At 41.3% G+C, this 19,836-nt stretch overlaps 1 protein-coding gene and 1 long non-coding RNA gene across 4 annotated transcripts in view; one reads left to right on the top strand and one right to left on the bottom strand.

Moving 5' to 3' along the window:
* Atp6v1c1 (ATPase H+ transporting V1 subunit C1) overlaps positions 1-1,537 on the top strand; it is a 51,450-nt gene extending 49,913 nt beyond the window's left edge. The window contains exon 13 of the mRNA XM_027948866.2: positions 922-1,537. Coding sequence (XP_027804667.1) covers positions 922-1,017 — 96 coding nt within the window. The 3' untranslated portion in view covers positions 1,018-1,537. The remainder of the gene's footprint in view (positions 1-921) is intronic.
* Positions 1,538-4,297: 2,760 nt separating this feature from the next.
* Positions 4,298-19,208, bottom strand: LOC114103245 (uncharacterized). Of its 3 annotated transcripts, XR_003584639.3 has the most exons (4): positions 18,895-19,208; positions 18,300-18,520; positions 13,015-13,149; positions 4,298-4,393 (listed from the first exon to the last, which is right to left on the bottom strand). It is a non-coding gene; the product is annotated as an uncharacterized lncRNA (long non-coding RNA). The 3 variants fall into 3 exon arrangements; XR_003584635.3 differs by lacking the exon at positions 18,300-18,520; XR_003584638.2 differs by lacking the exons at positions 4,298-4,393; positions 13,015-13,149 and adding an exon at positions 16,898-17,871.
* Between the last annotated feature and the right edge of the window lie 628 nt (positions 19,209-19,836).

Below are 19,836 nucleotides of genomic sequence, written 5' to 3'. Positions count from 1 at the left end.
TACTTACTAGATGGCTTGGCAAAGTGGGAATTGGAAAGACAGAAAAAAATTATTACAAGATAGGAAAGGGGAGGTAAATATGTATCATGGTAATCATTTTTTATTACTTTGAAGTTCTCAGTTTTTTAGACAGACAAAGCAAGTAAAATTCAGGTGTTTATCCTATTACATGCTTTCTAAAAGCCAGTCATCATCTGGCTGAATATCAGATGTTTATAGCTTCAGAAATACAGAAACAACCATGCAAGTTGTTGTTGCAGGAATTATAAATTGAAGAGAGGAAGAAAATAAGTAGTTATTTTTATTTGGTAAAAAGAAGAAACAGAGTCAATAGGTAAGCATTTTAAAGAGAACTATCAGTTTTCTAAAATGGTTCTTTTATTAAACAAAAATATAAATAGTATAAGTGTTTTCTGTTATTGTTTAATCTTTCAGTGGGCTTTTATTTTAGATATTTGATTTCACATATCTTGCTGATTTTTTTCTCTCTTTAGGATGGTAGTATACTATATGTGCACTAGTTAAAACTATGAAAAATCAATTTTTTCTTGATAGATGGGAAATGACTTGCTACATTTTCATGGAATAGTGAATAAAATGAGGTCTATCTCTTTCATACATAATTTTCTAGCAGTAAATTCTTATATATATGTGATACCTTTAAAGACATACTTGGTTTATTTTTATATAACATTTTATAAGTCTTGTATCTCATAAGCCCTTATCCTAAGCCAGAGATATAGAAAGTAACTTTTGCAGCATCCAGAAGGGTCGTGAGCTGATAGACACACAGGCTCTGGAGGCAGCACTTGAACCTGGCTTTACTACTGTGCACTGTGCCTCTTAGCCTTTTAGAGACTACTTCCTCATTTGCAAAATGGAGTTCTATAAGTATACACCTGGTTTTGTGTTTTTCCATAGGCTCCCATGGATATTCCTGGCTTAAACCTGAGCCAACAGGAATACTACCCCTATGTGTACTACAAGATTGATTGCAACTTGCTGGAATTCAAGTAAAACTGAAGCCCTCTCAGACGCCCTGTGCTTGTGTTGCTGTGTGTTAGCAGAACTAGGCTGCAGTATCATAATACTTTTAACTCTGTCCTTTGCTTGCTCCCACCCCTTTCCCTGGTGAGTTCTCCCTAGTGGTCCTATCTCAGTGTTTTCTTTTTAAAGGAAAATATATATATATTGCTTCTTTTTATTGGATCAGGTCTGTAAATGTGTACTAAAAAAATCAGAGTTTATTTATAAACAGAATAGTTTATTTAAAGAGAAGTTCCTCATTGATATTATGATATGCATTAATTCCATTTGTTACCATTGTGCACAAAAGCCTTGTTTACAAGGGAATGGTGTAAGCATTTATACCATTTTGTTCACTGTATGTAGTAGACATAACTGTTTAATAGTTATTGAATCGTGATGTAAAGAAATGTGACAATATTCAGGTATGTGCTTTCTGAATGTTTCTGATTACAATCTATGAGCACTGTTGACACCCACAGGAGAGAATAAAATTACCTGTGCAAAGGTGTATTGTGGTGTGTGTAACTTCAGATTACAATTCAGTGTGAGAGTTTAATAAATTATATCATAGCTAACTTGCTATGCTACTTTCAGGATTTTGTCATATGCTGAGGTGTGACTATTTGTGTCTGGCCTGTGTATGATTTAATTGTGCCAAATTTGGGTCAGAGCACAGATTTGATTATTCTTCAACATATGAGTATTTACATTTGGATACTAACTAGACTTTTAGTTCTTGCAAATAAGTGGGACCAATTTTGAATAAAGCCTAGCAAAAACTATGCAGTTTTAGTAATTTGTCTAAGTCTTCATTTTGCTTATTTTTTAAACTCTTTTTTTTTTTTTTGTACTGGGCATTAAACTCTGGGGCATTCTACCACTGAGCTACATCTCCAGCCCTTTTTAATTTTTGAGACAGGATCTTACTAAGTTGCCCAGAATGTCCTCAAACTTGCCATCTTCCTGCCTCAGCCTTTGGAGTTGCTGGGATTACAGGTGTACACTCTTGTGCCTGGTATATTTCTTTTTTAAAGTCTATAATTATAAAAAATTTCATTTTGACAGTTATATAATTTATGACAGCCTCTGAAAATAGAGGTATTGCTGTTTTTAAAGCAGGGTTCTGTGGTGATGTTGCCCTTCCTGTGGACTCTTCAGCCTTGCAAATGGGAGGAAGAAGTTTGTATCATAAGGGCGTCTCTAAACAGTCCATTCCCTTTAGGAAATTAGTCTCCAGATTCCTTTTTATTATGGAATTTTATATTATCATTAATTATTAACTTCAAGCAAACAAGATGTCTATAAAGAGCACAGGAAATGCCCTGTACTCCCTAACTTCTAACTCCCAAGGGAAGCTTTGTATTCTTCGTGCCCTCCTCTATAACATACAGAGCTTTCGTCTTATAAAACTAGGATCATACTATATTCTATCACTTGCTTTTTTGCTTAAAACTATATCCCAAATACCCTCCCCTGTCAGCATAGCTGGAGCAACCTCATTCTTTTTTTGGAACCGGGGATTGAACTCAGTGGCACTTGGCCACTGAGCCACATCCCCAGCCCTATTTTGTATTTTATTTAGAGACAGGGTCTCACTGAGTTGCTTAGTGCCTCAGTGTTGTGGAGGTTGGCTTTGAACTTGCGATCCTCCTGCCTCAGCCTCCCTAGCTGCTGGGATTACAGGTTTGTGCACCCCAGGCTAGAGCCACCTCATTCTTTAGACCAAAATCACATGTCTTTGCCATAACGTACTTAGCCAATGTCGGATATTCAGGTTGTTTAGTTTTGTTCCTCACAAACACCACTGCAGTAAGCAAGCATCCTCGTACAGATCGATATATACTTGTATTAATCTCTCTGGAGGGAGAGATCCTAAAGTGGAACCTGCAGCATCATTGAATATTGTATAGTTGAAATTTTGACATACTGCCAAATTACCATTCAGAATTCTAAATTCCAGATGTATTTGGAATGCAGATTTATTTTCAGTTTTCCTTTGAATAAGAGGAAAATTTTGGGTTCTGATGTCAAAAAACTCTTCTGGTTGCAAGTGTTGAGTAAGACGGGGATACCATGGGAGAGTGTGTTTTGACAATTGACGATTGCCAGGCCCACACTATGCCTTAAGTTTGTATTTCGACTGTGATATTATTCTGATGGGAGGGGTAGGGGCCGTGTCAGGTTTAGACTTCACCGTAGCCTCTGTCAGGGACGCAGTACAGCAGCGGGACCAGGTGGCTCTGGAACCAGACTGTAGCTCTGCTGCTGCTGAACTCTGCAGTTCTGGGCACACCATCCAAGTCCTTCTCTTTGCACAGTGGGGCTGAGGAGTGCGCCCAGCATAGTGCTGTCGTGATGAGTAAAGGAGACAGACCCCTTGCCCCCAGAAGAGTGTCGGGTGAAAGCTTGACCCCTGTACTGAGGGTCCGTGAGCGTGTGCAGCTCTTCTTCACTGATTTGGGAATTTTAAGGATCACAATTATTGTAGAGCCTGAAGGTTAGATGTAATTGTGTGTAGAGGAGGAATGGTGGCATTTGTGTCTGAAACATAACACTAAGACAGTTTGAATGTCACTGAGCCTCAGTCCGTGTTGGAGAATTTCTGTTGTTCATGGAGGCCACCGTTCCTGGGAAAGGAATCCCTTGCCTTCCTGAGGAATCTCTTGTTCCCCGAGGATGGAACTCAGCTAACTTTGAGATTCATTAAACATGTAGAGACCATTCTTGTCTGTTGCCTCAGCCCTTCACTGTGCTGTTTGGGATGGGAGGACTGGTTGTCCCATTTTATATATGGAGAGACTCAGGGCAAAGAAGTTAGGTGATTTCTGTGCTAGAAGTCACAAATTTTGAGTCGGAGTCAGAACAGAATCTGAACCTATGATTTCTGACTGCTGGGTTCTTGTCATGCCACCTGCCCTCCCCAGGTAGTGTAAAGGGAGCCAAACCCACCCATCCCTCAACCCTCGTCCAAGACAGCGATACAGGAGAGGTTTCAGGGATGGATTTAGGTTTTAGGGTGTTAAATTATGCTGTCATTTGGCAGGAGCCAGAACATCCCCAGTGATGGGTGATGGTGTGTTCACCTGTTGCATGCTAATTTAGTAGTCTACAGCCTTCAGCCAAGGAAGATACTCCCCTGCTGAAGTTGCTGTTGAGCAGAAACTCTTCGTGGAACATATTCCATGTGGATTTTTGAATGAGCTTATATCAAGTAGCAGTAATACTTTGTATATATATACTCAGCAATGTGAACTTTACTTGCTTTCAGTTCAAAATTCTGGTTCCAGATGTTGGAAATAAAGTATAAGAAATTGATCTAGATATGAAGGTTTTCTTCTTTTTTCTTGGCTGCCCGTTCTTTCATCTTAAGAAGAAATCAAAGAACATGTGCACAAGGTTAAAAACCACATATGCAAATATAACAGCTCACAGTAAAAACCTTGCCTGCTTTGGAATCAGTGTGGTGGTCCTCTTGTTAACATCAATAAAAGATGGTGTGTCAGAGATCTGTAACAGTATTACATTCTAGAGAAAGCTTAGAAAACTTTCCTAATTGATTACTTGTCTCTAAATGAAAGTTTACCCATTTCAATAATGTAAATTTATACATGGTTTTTATTTTCTAGCACAAACAAGCATTAGAACCTTTAGACTAATATCTGAGTGTCATTTTTTAAAAGAATATGGTACATTGTAATTCATCAGCAAATTTCATTTATCCGCAGATTTAACTTTAGACTAATTTTAGATCTGAATACTATAATATATGAGAGGGAAATGGAACAAGAAATTCATAGAAGGTAAAATGGATGAGAAACAAGACAACCAGTAATAGTTAAAATAACACAAGAGGGGAAAAGCTTTAAAAAGAAGCAGAAGATGGTCAGCAAACAGGGACACTTCCTGGCAGTTGCTCAGTACTGAAACATCATTCAGTGTTTCTTGAACACAGTGATTCTTTCTTGGGGAATTTAATAAAATTACAGATTTGTTATTAAACTCTACAGAGATATGATTTCTAGTTTTGAGGAATACTCTGCATTTTTAACCAGCACCCAGGAGATTCTTTAAAAAATATTCTTCCTCTGAACCCCCAGCTGGTACGTTGTCTTACAGTTTGTGAGCGCATCTTGAGGTCTTGTTCAGATAGTGATTCAGTTTCATGAGACCACGCTCCGTAGGGTCCCATGATTGGCTTTCCCTGCTCTCACCTGAGGAAGCACCCCATCAGACCCAGTCTGTGAGATGGCTTTACTCATGAGATCACAGAACATGGAATTAACATTTGCAAAAAAATCCTGTCCACAATGATCAAGGTCAAAATTTTTATCTCTTAGTTGGAAACCCATTTGGCATGTTTTCCCACTACTTATAAAGTGTAAAAGAACAACCAAAATAGACTTTGAAAGACTGGTTTGTATGAAGAAATCAAGGGTAAAATCAAAGTGGAGACAGTAAAGATTATTTTTGATGTTAGACAAATGAAGGAATACATCTCATGTACAATATTACTTTGAACTTGAAGGTAGTTTTTTAACTAGAGGATGAACAGAAACTATTCAGAATATTAAATCCCAAAAGTAGCTTTTCTGCATTTCACCATTTCCTACCTAGGTGGACGACCTCTTAAATAAGAATTCTTAGTTATCTTTTTCTAGTCTTGTATAGGTCTGAGGAATAATCTGCATTACAACTTGCTGTATTTTATATATATATTTAGGTACGTATTTTGACTGCCTCTGAGAGCAGATATGTCAGTTATAAATTCACTTGCTTTTTAAATAAAAATTATGACTACACAAGTACTATATATTACCACAAGAGGGCACTCTGGCACCATTGAAAAGTTAGCAAGTAGTTTCTTCCCCCTCTCCCTCTTGTGGTTGATTCTGAAGTACACAATTTAAAGAAGTCCACACACCCAACCAGAAGCATTCTGATTTGGAGTATTTTATTACACACATTTAATACAAAATTCTCAAAAATTTTAGCTGACTTGTATTCATTTTGTGATGATACATTGTGTGTGTGTGTGTGTAAAATCCAGAATACATTTCAGCATATTTACACTAGCCAGTCACAAAGTTTTCAACAGGTGTGTGCATATATAATCGCTTACTTAGCAGATTTATTGAGCACATACTATGGACCAGGCAGTATTTTAGGAACTAGGGACAAAGCCGAGCAGCTGGAGAGGCATAAAGCCTATCATCATGGGGCTTTAAGCCTAGCAATCTGGTGGCAGCCCTGCTTGAAAAACTGCCGACTTGTCAGCACCAAATTATGAAAAGGATTTTACTGATTAGTGAAATCCACAATCTAAAAATATACTTAGTTTTGGGTTTCTGTTGAGAAAAGTCAACCTATAGTGTCAGTTCATAATAAAGAATAATCCATATATTTTTTTTTTTACTATGATCACATAGGTGTGATTGAACACTGTCCAGAATAATTCATTATGATGAACTTTCTATGCCTGTGCTACACACTGTGATAGTCCCTGGCAATCACTGGACATGTGGCTAGTGTGACCCAAAACTAGAATTATTAATAAATTTAAATAGCTACACATGGCTGGTGGCTACTGCATTGAGCAGGTCTAGCTGGTCACCTATAGGTAAGGAGCTCTGTTTTAGTCAGCTTTTCACTGCTGCAATTTAAAGATTTGAACAGAACAACTGTAGAGGAGGAAGAGTTTATTTGAGGGCTCACAGTTTCAGACATCTTAATGCCTGGAAGGCTGGCTGCATTCCTTGGGGCTCAAGTGAGGCAGAACATCATGGCGAAGAGTGTGGCAGAGGGAAACGGCTTCCATGAAGATCAGAAAGCAGAGAGACAGAGTCCACTCTCCAGATAGGAATATATACACCAAAGCCACGCCTAATTCCCACCTGCTCCAGCTACGACCTACCATCTCAGTTACCACTCAGTTATTCCTACCAGGGGATTAATTCACTGATTGGGTTAAGACTCTAAAAACCCAATCATGTCTCCCCTGAACTGTCTTGTGTTATCTCACATGTGAGCTTTTGGGGGACACCTCACATCCAAACCATAACAAATCTCTATTATCCTTGAGTTTCCAATATACTCCATCTCTTTTGGCCTTTTATTGTCCCTGTAACTGGAAGAACCAGCTCAGCTTCTGTTCACTTTGATTGCCAGTTTTAATTTCCCAATAAGTCTGAGAAATAAGGGAAGACTGCTCTCTGAATCATTGTTGATGTGCCTCAGATTGCTACAGACAGCATTCTCTTTGATCACAAAGACACTTTATGTGCATGAGGATAAACCGGATGCAATATTGAAAGACCAAAAAGCTGTTTGTGATGGGAAATATTGAATCAGCAGAATTGAAAACACAGCTGTGTGGTTCTAATGGGAATATCATTTCCTCTGTCAATCAGTGCTCACTTAGCATCCATTGTGTACACGGCCTTCACCGTGCCAGACTCTGTAGGGAGACAAAGCTCAGCAAAGTTCTTGAATGACATTACTCGTCTCTACTGACTGAGGAATCTAAGAGGTTCAGAACATGATGAAGCTGTTAAGTTCTCTAAAGAAGTCTGACAAATGATGGGTGCCCTTAGGAAGAGGCAGATTGCATAGCATAGGAAGGGGGTTGTGTTCTAGCACTGGCGTATTGGCATGAGTCTTGCCTCCCTCCTGGGTCAATGGTGCCACCCTGCAGGACTGTGGGTCAGGAGAAGCAGGCACCAGACCCCACCCTTCTCGCTGCAGCCCTGCACTCCCCCTCCCCAGCTCATTACCCCATTTTCTTTCTCAGCCTTTGTGTCCAAACAAGTGGCACATTCTGGAAGCCCCCTCTCTTCCTCCTGGCTTTCCAATCTGACAGCTCCCAAATGGGCCATTTTGTCCCTGATCTCTGTTCCCCTTCAGTTCACTCTAGTTCTGCAACCAGAGAATGGGCTAGTCACTCCATGCACAGAATAAAGCCCCTTTGTTAAAATTGGATTCCCAACCCTTTTTTTTTATTTTTGGTTTAAATTGCCTTCTCTATGTTTTCTCTAAAAGCAGAATATGTTTAATATGTCTTTTTTGGTACCAGGGATTGAATTCAGGGGCACTCGACCTCTGAGCCACATCCCAGCCCTATTTTGTATTTTATTTAGAGACAGGAGCTCACTGAGTTGCTTAGCACCTCCTTGTTGCTGAGGCTGGCTTTGAACTCACTATCCTCCTGCCTCAGCCTCTCAAGCCTCTGAGATTACAGGCGGTGCCACCGCATCCGGCTGTCTTTTTTATTTTGATGGGAGAAGTGTTTGCTAGGAATGTGCCAAGGGTCTGCTTTCTCTCCTGCTTTCTTGGAGCTGGCTGTGTTGGCTGGCATCAGATCTGTGCTTTCTCAGAGTCTGATCTGGGGCAGCCTCATATCCTGGGGTCTAAACTGTATCTTCATCTGTAGAAGAGGGATGATCACAATAATGCTGTAGGACTATTGTGAAGATGAGGGTTAAACCTTAAATTCAAATTTTCTAACAAGGCCCATGACATTGAGAAGAGGTCAACATATTAACTGTTTTTGTTATTGTTGTCAGTGTTATCAAAGGAATCAAAAAGATTCTTGTTTTTGATATCTTAAGTGAAATTAGTTGCCCTTTGACTACATCTATTTAGATGGCATATTCCCCTTTAAATAGCTACCAGAATCACATGACTAGCAGTTTTACTCCTAGGTGTATGTATACTCAAAGAGAATTGAAACCATATGTCCTTACAAAAACTTGGACATGAAAGTCCAAAACAACATTGCTAATAAGGGTAGAAACAACCAAGTGCCCTCATGTAGGGTGAATGGATCAACGACATGTGATGTACCCATATGATAGAGCATTACTCCACCATGAAAAGGATGGACTGATCATGCCATCACAAAAAGTGCCTTGAAAACGTGCTAAGTGACACCAGACACAAAAAGTCACACATGATATGATTCCATTTATAAGAAAGGTCAGACACATCCATAGATTCAGAAACATGAGTGTTTGACAGGTACCGGGGAGGGGTTTGTAGCCGGGTTTCTTAGGGGAGCAATAAAGATGGGAAGTTAGGTAGCAGTGATGGCTACACAACTTGGTAAACACTGAAAAACACTCAATTAGACACTTTAAAAGGGTCAGTTTTATAGTATGTGAATTATTTCCCAATTAAACCTATCAGAGATTATCTGAAATTCTCTTCTTTAATGTTTGTGTGCTTTTTAAAAATTAATATGAATTCCCTTTTATGAAAGACAGGGAGCTGTGGACTTCAGAGTCTCACTCGGCAGCTATCCATCAGTCTGTCTTTTTGTTTGCACTTGCTTCACTCATCCTCTGACTCGCTGTGTTGATCTGCAGAGCCCCCTCCAGTTCTGTGACTGTTACAGATCTGTCCCAGGAGAGCTCACTCAGTGGCTATCACATCAACAGTCACCATTCATCCCCAGCAGTCCCTGAACAGAGGACGGCTGGCTGAGGATAAATTGTCAGACTCTACTGGTCTGATGATATCCTTCTTGGTTTAGGATGTGCCAGTCACAGTTTGCTTAGGTAAAAGTGCCCTTAGATCATTCATTCATTCAAGAACCATTTACTGATGGCAGAAACCTCAGCCACTCAGCAAAGGTTGAACGGCTGCTGAATACCTGGATGTTTAAATGACAGAAAGGACCCTACGCACCTGGAACTTAACTACTTGTGGATAACAGGCAATAAACACCTACTGAACAAGGTGAGACCTACCTATGTTAGGTTTCCATGGCTATGACAGAACAACTGAGAAAATCGATTTTCTTAAGAGGAAGATTTTTTTTGGCTTATGGTTTCAGAGGCTGGGGTTCTTTGTTGTTTGGGGGCCTGTGGTGAGGCAGAACGTCATAGGGGTGCATGGTGGAAGCTGTTTACCTCCAGCCGCAGGGAAGAAAAGAAAAGAGAGGGGCCAGGGTCCCAATATCTCCTTCAAGGGTACATCCCCAGTGATCTAACTTTTTCCCATAGGCCTCACCGCCTAAAGATTCCGCCACCTCCCAGTAGTGCCACTGGGTGATGACCAAGCTATGAGCCATGAAACATGAGACTTTGGAGGCTATTTAAGGTCTGAACCCTGACTTTCCACCCCCAGCCCCAAAGGCTCATGTGTATCCCACATGCAAAATGCAAGCAGTTCATCTCCAAGAGTCCCCAAAGTCTTAACTGTTCAGCATGGCTAAAATGTCCTAGTCCAAGTCTCCAAGACGCAAGGCAAATTCAGCTGTGAGCCCTCTAAAAATTCAAAGAGAAAAGTAAACACTTCTAACATACAATGGCACAGAGTAAACAAAATAGCTAGGAGGAATCAGATGAAAGACAGACCGAAACCCAGCTGGGCAAATATTATTCCTATAGCTCCATGTCCAGCATCTGGGGCACACAGAGCTGTGATGTGAACCCCACTGGCAGCCCTGCCCCTGGGATCTCGCCCCTGAAACTAACATGGCCACTCTCTGGCTGGCTCCAGTGACTGAATTCACCGAGTCTAGTCTATACCAGGAAGTGTACAAGACTCTGCACTTGAAAGTCTTCCCCACCATTTTTTTTTTTTTTTTCTCTTGCAGGGCTTCACAAATGCTAGGCAAGGGTACCTTCTTCTCCCTTTGAAGAGTGTTATATAAACATACTTAATGCTATCCCACAAATACCCATGAAGATCCAGGCAGAATTTAGCAGTAAGCTTTATTACTAAAATTCTTTTGTAGCTGCTCTGATTTCTTTAAAAACATAATTGTCGCCTGTTTATAAAATTATTAGGCATTTTAAATAATAGTTGGCACATATCTGACTCTGTAGATCCCTACTAGTCACACAGTAGTCTTTTTGCCAAGAGCCAACAAAAGACAATGGGTCTTTTGGCGTGGGGCAGGGACACTCATTTCCTTTTCATTTTTCCAATGTCTCCATTCCTTCCTTCCACTATCCTTAGTGGGAAGGGATGTCTTTCTTCAGACTGTAACAGTTTTGTGGTGGGAGACAGAGGCAATGACCTCTGGTCAGCAGAAGTGCAAGTATCTTGTACATTGCTGTCTGCCTTCTCTCTTGCCTCTGCCAAGATCTTAGGCCACTTAAGGCATTTGTTTGGGCCAGCTTTATTGCATCCCTCCCATTCTTGGGGGTGGTGGGTGGGGGTGGGAATGCAGTCTTTGGGGAGACGTGACCCCTGGAGTGTTGAAGTGATTGCTTGAAAATGTTAGCCTACCTTCTGGAATCAGGGCGGGTATCATCAGGCACTTATGTTGAAAGGAAATGTAAAATTTTCCATAGTTGGAACTATCCAGATTTTAATTGGCTCCTTGCCCTCCCGTCAGAGCTCCTTTTCTTAAAATAAATATTTTGGAAGGCTCTTATCTCCACAGCCAGACTCCAGCCCCAGCTCCTGACCAGGCAATTTAACTCTTCAGCCACCATCTGGTACACACTGTGGTTCCTGTCGGCTTCCAAAACTCATTAATCCCCACGTTGGAACTGAGGGGACAGTAGTATCTATTAGACTCCTTTTTTTATTTTTGAATGTCATTATTTATTAATTTTTCTAGCCTTTTTCTGTCTCCACCACATTTTTTGCTACTTAATTTTGTTTGGTCAGAATCTTGAACCTTCTGGTTCCCTTTTGACTTTTTCACCTTGGTCATTCTGTTTACTCTTGCTTTTTGCTTACTTCATTTTGGGATCCCTTTCCAGTGAAATTTTCTTATTAGGATTGAAGTAAAAAAATAAAACCTGCTTGCCTGACACTTCATGCAGCTAAGCAGTTATTTCAAATATTTTCTGAAGTTGAGGGAAATATTGATAAAATTGTGCAGTGAGGTAGTATATCAGAGTTCTCCAGGGAAATGGAATGTGTATGTGTGTAAATATGCACTTGTGTATTTATACATGTATATAATGTTTATTATGTAATATATATGCAATATATTATATATATATGAACAAAGAATTGGGTCATGCAGTATTCCTGAGTCTGAAGGCCAGAAGCTGATATAGAACTTGGAAGAGCCAACGTCCCAACTTGAAGGCTCAGTCAAGTGGACACATAAGATGAACGATCACAGGCATCTCTTGCTTTCCCAGTGACCACACAGCCCAGCCCTGGGTTGGGGATTATTTGTTGTTTGGTGTATACAGAAGCTAAATCAAAGAAAAGAATTGCAACCTCAGTTCACAGCCATGGCATTATTTTAGTTTTGCAATCCTCTGGCTTTACGTCCTGGCTGCATTCCCTTGTGCTGTGTGTCGTACATGTTCATTTTACCAGTCTCTGTTCAACTGTCTCCCATTCCCCACAGAAAGTGTTTCAGATCTTCTCCCCTTTTCCCAAGGTCACTCACTGCTCAAGCCCCTGCCCATTCGCTCTCTGCACAAGATCTCGTCTTCTCCTTCACAGATGGAGAAACCAAGACCACAGCAGTTAGTTGGCTTGCTAAGGTCACACCTCTGCTGAATGGTCTGACTGGGATTTAGTTGGAAGCATTTTGCTTGTTAGTCCTGGGGGTCCACTGGGTGTTAGACTCCTCGCCAGGTGCTAAACACCCCCATCTCCAAACATCCTAGACTCCTGTACGCCTCTGTCCTCATTCCTGGAAATCTGTGCCTTCCTCAGCCGGCTGCCTCTGCCCTTCATATGAATGATCTGCTCTGATCTTACCATCTCATGCCTGCCTTTCTGCATACAGGCCTCTAGCACCTTGTTAGCTTCTGTAATATTCTTTTAATTCCAGTTTTTTATCCCTTTTATGTGTATTAAAAAAAAAAAAAACCTCAGTTCTATTTAAAAAAAAAAAAAAAGGAACTGGGAGACACGAAGCTGACAAATAGAAAAATAAACATGGAGGAAAACAAATCAGGTAGACAGAGACGCATAATAAATAAGCTTGTGTCTTTTTATGCTGTTTGCTGAAGAGTGAGCAGCTGCGAAGAAATATAATTGTATGGCCCAATGGTTTGGTAGTACCTGGAGGAGACTTGGCAAGGCCTGTTTGACTGGATTCCTCTTCCTGTCCAGGGATAAGGATGTTTTTTTTCCCTCCGGGGCAACTCTCCCATCAGGGTCTTGAGAACTTCTTCAAAGTGAGGTCAGAATTAGGACCTGCTTCAGGAAAGAAGGGTGGAGGAGGCTAAGAGGGACCTGACTGAGACAAGTGGACTCTAGGGGAGAGGGAAAAGGAGCCCCTTACTAGAAGGAGCCCCGCATCTGCATGGCCAGCTACGGTTGTCCCTTTAGTTAGATGAACAAAACCTCCAGCATATGCTTATACCAGATCAATTAGAAGAAAAACATGATTAATTTAAATAGTATACCAGATTAAAAAAAGACCCATACAACGTGCCCACAACTGATTTATGGCTGAACGTTTAACCAAAAAAAAAAAAATTCTGATCCCCAAATAGCGAATAATTGACATTGGATTTGATTTCACAAAAGCTTGCCTGGGAACCTGCACTTTTCTTCCCAGGAAAATCACATGTAGCCAGAGCGCTGAGCCCCGTGTCACTTCTCTTCCCTGAGGTGAGGGATGTCTGCACCCTGCTCTGGGATGGGTATACCTTTGTACTGTGGCACTGTCTTTAATAAATCTTATGTTGCACTTGCTTTCAAAGCATCACTGAAATTCTTTTTCAGAGGCTTAAGTCAAGAACCTGCCAAGGCCAAGTTGAGGTTCCACTGCCCTTCTACAAGGACCTCCTTAGACTCCTGTCAGGTGACATTACTGCTTCTGCTGTTTGCTCAAGTGCCAATGTGTCCTATTTGGGGAACAGCATATATTGGACTCTACCCAACTATGTTATTAAAAGAGAGCAAAACTCCATCTTTTTTTAAAAAAATGTTCTTTTTAGTTATACATGACAGTAGAATGTATTTTGACATACACATACATGGAGTCTAACTTCCCATTCTTGGATTGTACATGATGTGGAGTTATGCTGGTCGTGCACATATATGAACATCGGAAAGTTGTGTCCGATTCATTCTACTGTCTTTCCCATTACCATCCCACTCCCTTCCCATTCCCCCTGCCCAATCCAGTGAGTACCCCTGGCTATGGTAAGTCAGCATTCGCATATCAGAGACAACATTTGGGCTTTGGCCTTTGGGGATTGGCTTATTTCACTTAACAGGATAGTCTTTAGTTCCATCCATTTACTGAAAAACGCCATAATTTCATTCTTCTTTACGGCTGAAAATTTCATCTTTTTATATAGACTTCATCTTTTTATATAGACCCATGTATATGTGGATGACCAGGAAGGGGGCATCTGCTGATGACACCTGGGGTGGGGAGAGAGGAGTGGTCCTTGAGGGCTTACAGCTGTGAGACAGACCAAGCTCCAGTTCAGGCTTCATCTCTTCATTAAAATAGGATTTTTTTTTTCTTAAGCAAAGGAAGAAGTAATAAAAACCCACAAAAGCCCGATTTTGTGATACAGTCTATAATGTGGGAATCCGGTTTTTGTTTGGTGCTAGGGATCAAACTCAGGGTGTTGCTCATACTAGCCAAGCGCTTTGCCACTGAATACACTGGGAATTAGTCCATCCCCTTAGCACAATTAGGCTCAACTTAACAAAGATGAATACAAAGGATATTTTTTTAACTGAAAATTACCATTTAGTCCAGTGTTTTCAAACTGCAGGCTAAGATGCCATCAGGGGGTTGTGATGCAATCAGTATTGTCTTAATAAAAAAGAAAAGGAAGAGGGAAGGAAATAGAGGGATGGAAAGGGGAGGAAGAAAGGAAAACAACTGAGTAGAAGAGAATAGGATAAAATAAAAAGCACCGGTGTTCTATACAGGCTGTGAGGGCAAACATGGTTTGGAGAAGCCTTGAAATGTGAAATGTTTCTCTTACTGTGGTTTGTGGCCCCTAAAGTTCAAAACTCAGTGACTTAATGTATTTTTTTTTCCTTGACTTTGTAAGGAAGCTAAATAAGACTGAACGTCTTCTTTTGTGCATTGGAAGCATATATGTTTTAAACAGGTCTCACTAAATTGCCTCAGCTGGCCTTGAACTTGTGATCCTCCCGCCCCAGCCTTCTGAGTTGCTGGGATTACAGCTGTGCACCACCAGGCCCAGCTTGCAGTGTACATTATCTTAAGTAATTTTAACACTGATACGAACCAAACACTTCAAGTTTATTCTTGCCATTTTCTCATTAACTTAAACTGTGAAGAACAGTTGTGAATGTTGATGTAGGAATTTGTCTGCTCCATTGGCAGGCTCTCTCCAGTGCCCCGTGCTTTTGCAACTTAATGAGGAAACTAGCCAGCTACTAAGTGGCCTGGTGAGAATTTCATTCCATCTAGACTTCTTATTACAAACTATTAAGAGATAATGTGGCATTGTGAGGTTTTCAGATTTATCAATAAAGGATCCCAAGTCATACTATTTAGATGGAGGGATTTAGAAGCTAAATTTTCTGAAGTTATGAAGCCTAAGACAGGCATCTAGGATACATAAAAGCATATCATCCCACATCCGTGTAAACCTAACGGGTTGTATTAATCACACAGAATGTTTGGTAAGAGACTTATCGGATTGGAACACACATAACATGTTTAAACATGGAAATGTAACTATTTATTTTCCTCTTTCCCTGGACTTAAGGGGAGCTGGAGTTAAGTTAGCTGATGTGGCCACTTAGTGCAGGACTCACCTGGAAGTGCTTCAGTGTGAGGCCAAGACTGAAGCACCGGAGAACCCGTGCTTCAGTATGTCTCAAGTCAAATCGGCTTCATTATCTGTCATTTCTGTTTCCCATAAAAGAAAACAGTATCAGTAATTCGTGATCCCATGTGTTATTTAAAAAAAAAAAAATGAATTTTAGTTGTAGATGGACACAATACCTTTTTATTTTTTATTTGATTTTTATGTGATGCTGAGGATCGAACCCAGTGCCTCACATGTGCAAAGCAAGCGCCTTGCTACTGAGCCACAATCCCAGCCCCACCGTGCGTTATTTTTGTAATATATTGCATTATATGTGTGAGTAAAATATAGTTGTGATTTTTTTATGCCCTATTTTGTATTCTATTTTTACTTATTTAGTACATTCTTATTTAGTGTGCTTAATTATTCATTCTTAATTTTATTTTGGAGTGTGGGGCTATTTCCTTTTAATGGGAAAGGAAGTGGAACCATATATAGATGATGGTGTTATTTAAATCTATTTTTACTTAGCAGCAGCGCTCTTGCTGTTTGGCTTTCAGAAAGTGAGTCTTAAATAGGAAAGTGACAACCAGCCTTGCCTTATTTACTACTGAACCGAATCCCACCTACCAGCATTCTTAGACTCTGAGTTCTATTTCCAACCCATATTATTCTTTGGGCTACTCAGACTGGTGGAGAAAACCATCAGTTCCAAATTTGCACTTGTGCTGGTATTTTGCCAGGGAGCCTTCAGATGGCAGGCCTACGGCTAAGAGTCCACCGTGTCCCAGTCTGATGGCTCATATTGTAGGAACTGGGGGTCACCCATGGTTTGGGCTTGAAGAGGAAGGAAAGAGTTAAATCCTGAGCATGTTCTCCAGTTAGCCCTCCAGAAGTATCAGTGGAGAAAACCCAGGTCCTGAGGTAACACAGGCAGCCAGATTGCAGAACCACATTTTGCTTTGGATGAGGAATGCCTAGAAAAAATGCCTTTTCACTATTGTCCTTCCAAATGCCCAGCTGACTGAAGCTTTGATCAATGTAATTGGTTATTGGAGGTCCCAACCTGCCTCTGGGTTTATTCTATGCTGTGGTAGACAGCAAAGCGGAAGAGGCTGCCTTTCAGGTTGCCTGCATATCATGCACTGATGTGAAGAAATTTCTGGAAAAACCTGAAAATTCAAAATACATTTCCACAGACAATAGGATTTTTCTTTACTTCATTTGAGTTTCCATTTTCAGGCAATGAAATTTGAGTCTGTTTGGTTTTTAAACTACAGGTTTTGTTTTCTCTCATTTGAAATTGGCCTTGGGCACATTTCTATCCTGCAATACTTCCCCTTCTCCCAAAAGCAACAGTGATACTGAATATATGGTGCATGTCTGTATCTCCATTGCAGATGAAAGGAAATTAGCATTTGTGTTTTAAAATCTTGGTAAAATAGCTCGTAAAAACTATACATTTATCACAGGTCATTTAAAAAGTGTTCACCTCAGTTGGCGTCTGTAGTATCTCCATCTTCTTTTGTGATAGGGCACTGCCACAGCTACATGAATTTCCCTTTGGGCAATTTTCCTCCTTCATTGTAGAGGAACAGATTTAGCAGGAAAACCTGCGGCTCCATGTTGGTTCACCTCGCCTTTGCATTTTGTCACCTGGGGTCTTTCCCTTGGGTGTAAAGGTGGCAGCTGGGGCTCAGGCTCCAGAAGCTAGACTCAGGGTAGAGTGGAGGTTACTCTGGGGACCACAGAGGTTTGATGGTGCTGGGGGCAGCTAAGACTTTGTTTCTTCTCCCATCATCTTGAGGTGACCCCATTGGGTGTGTCTCTGAAATTCTGACCTGCTATGAGATCTCTGACTCAAAAAGGATTGTGAACAACTATCTCTCAGGATCAGTAACAGCTGCCCTCACACTGTTCTCAGAAGGAGGACAAAGGATTGATTCCACCACGGCGACATATTTCTTTTTCACACTATCTACTCAGTTGACATTTACTGGATTATTTCTGTGGGTTCTCGTTGAAAATATCTATCAGCTGTTCATCAACTATATATGGAATCTTCATACATTTGAAGAAAGGTCTGATGATGAAATCATTCATCCATTTCCTGAATGGACATCTATCTGTTGAGTTCCTGCTGTGTGCTGGTCATTGTTAGTGGCTGGAGATACAAAGAAATGAAAAGTGCAGACCCCTCATGAATTTTGTTGTTGTTGTTTAGCAATATTGAAAGGACTCAAAAGATGGTTTACCCTCCAGCCTGGGGGTCCTTAGTGATCCTTTCCTGTGGACTGAGGACCTTTATGTTCTACTGCAGCCAGAGGACATGAAAAGTGGCAGCTTATGTTAGGGAGGCTCTTGATGATCCAGAGAACAGTGAGGCGACCTCAGTGCCAACTGAAGATCTGGTGGTGATGCCAGGGAGGGGCAACAGGCATTGTCAGGAAATACTTTAGAGATGCCAGGTTCAGAAAAGCCGAGTTGCTGGGAAGCAGGAACTCGGAGGAGATGGGGAAGGGTTCCACAGATGTTCCATGAAAGAGAAAGATCTCCCCCTCCCACTTCTTCTCACCTGATATCATTCCTTACCCCAGAACCTGGAGAGAGCTTAGACTCTCACAAAGCAAGAGCTATGTCAGTGTCCGTCTGTGGCTGTCGTGCTCTGTGATAGTTCCCAGGTGATCAAACATCTGAGTGGTTCATCAGCAGTGGGAGTGCTGGTCTGAACTCTCTGCAGGCCTCTTTTGGGCAGATGGGACATCTCTGTCCCAACCTTTCCCAGCATCATGGGACTAGATTCCTTATGCTGCCTGCAATTAGAACATTCCAGAAGATACAGGCTGGGGGAGGTACAAAAGTGGGGAGAACAGGGACAATGAGACATCTGCTTTGCTGTTGCAATGGGCAAAAGTGCAACTTATGCAGTCGAGGAGAAGAAATAAAGAGTGTCAGAATCACTCAATACAATTTCACTCTATAGGTCCTTCAAGAAATGACAATCCTTAATCCTGGGCACTGCAATAGATATAATCAAGTCAAAGCAAAAAATTCTAAGTTACTCTAAGCACTGCAAACACTCTTAATCATGACAGGCTCATGACAGACATTCCCTCTGCATGCTAAGCCTAAGTGCTCAATTTAAATCTTAAGTCTCAGGCCTTAAGTCCAGCAGATGCTCACTCACTCAGACCGCAGCGATGGAGTCAGGAGCTGATGGAGGCTTTTCCTGTTGTGGAGTTGACGGCTGCCTGAGGAGAAGGCACCTTTCTCACCAGGGTCAAGAGGCTGCTGTAGAGTTTGAGAGCGGTGAGGACGATGCAGAGGATCAGGCAGATGAGACAAGTTGGGATGTCAGTCTAGGTTCTCATCAGGCTCTCCGGCATATGTGCATCAGTATCGGCTGGCTGAATGTCTGTTCATTTGTTCCATTATTTACACTAAATATGGGGGGCTTCTGCTCACCCTTTTGGTACCTATCAGCTGTTACCAGGTTTCTTAGTGACATCCTACATCTTAGTGAGGACATATGGTCTGGTGGTTTCCACCCTGATATTACCCTTCTGGCTCTTATCAGGGTCATGATAAATGACATGTGACGTCACCCCAACTCTTATCAGGGTTGTGGAAAGTGACTTGTTTTATCAGGCTATGCCTGTTGACATATTGGAAGGCTCTGTGGCTTGCCTGATGAGACTGCAGGTTTATTTTAAAATGGAGTTGCTTAGCCTCAGGCCTAAGGCCATCCTTACATTTAGGTAGTTCTGGTTCTTTCCATATAGCAAAGAGCCCCAAGATACTGAAGCCAGAATTAAAAGAGGCAGGCAGTATAGATAGGTAAATCAGGTCAGAATGATCAAGAAGGCCACTATGGGTCTGGGAAGCCTTATCAAGATAACCTGCCCCTGCTCCAACTTGTGGTTAAGGTAATCTGTCTCAGAGATTGTCCCTCCCTACAGGGAGTTGTTAATTATACCCCTTTCCTGCCCAGATAACTCCAACTTGGCTCCTCTAGCCCATCTGCTTCTCTTTTGGCCGTCCCACCAAGCATTTCCTGGGCCTAGTCAGGAAGGAGACAGAGGGGAAGAGAGCAGGAGAACAAAGAAAGCCTAGGACATATATAAAAAAA

Source organism: Marmota flaviventris, chromosome 15 (assembly GCF_047511675.1).
Source record: "Marmota flaviventris isolate mMarFla1 chromosome 15, mMarFla1.hap1, whole genome shotgun sequence".
Lineage (NCBI taxonomy): Eukaryota > Metazoa > Chordata > Mammalia > Rodentia > Sciuridae > Marmota > Marmota flaviventris.
This window is presented reverse-complemented; position numbering and strand designations above follow the sequence as displayed.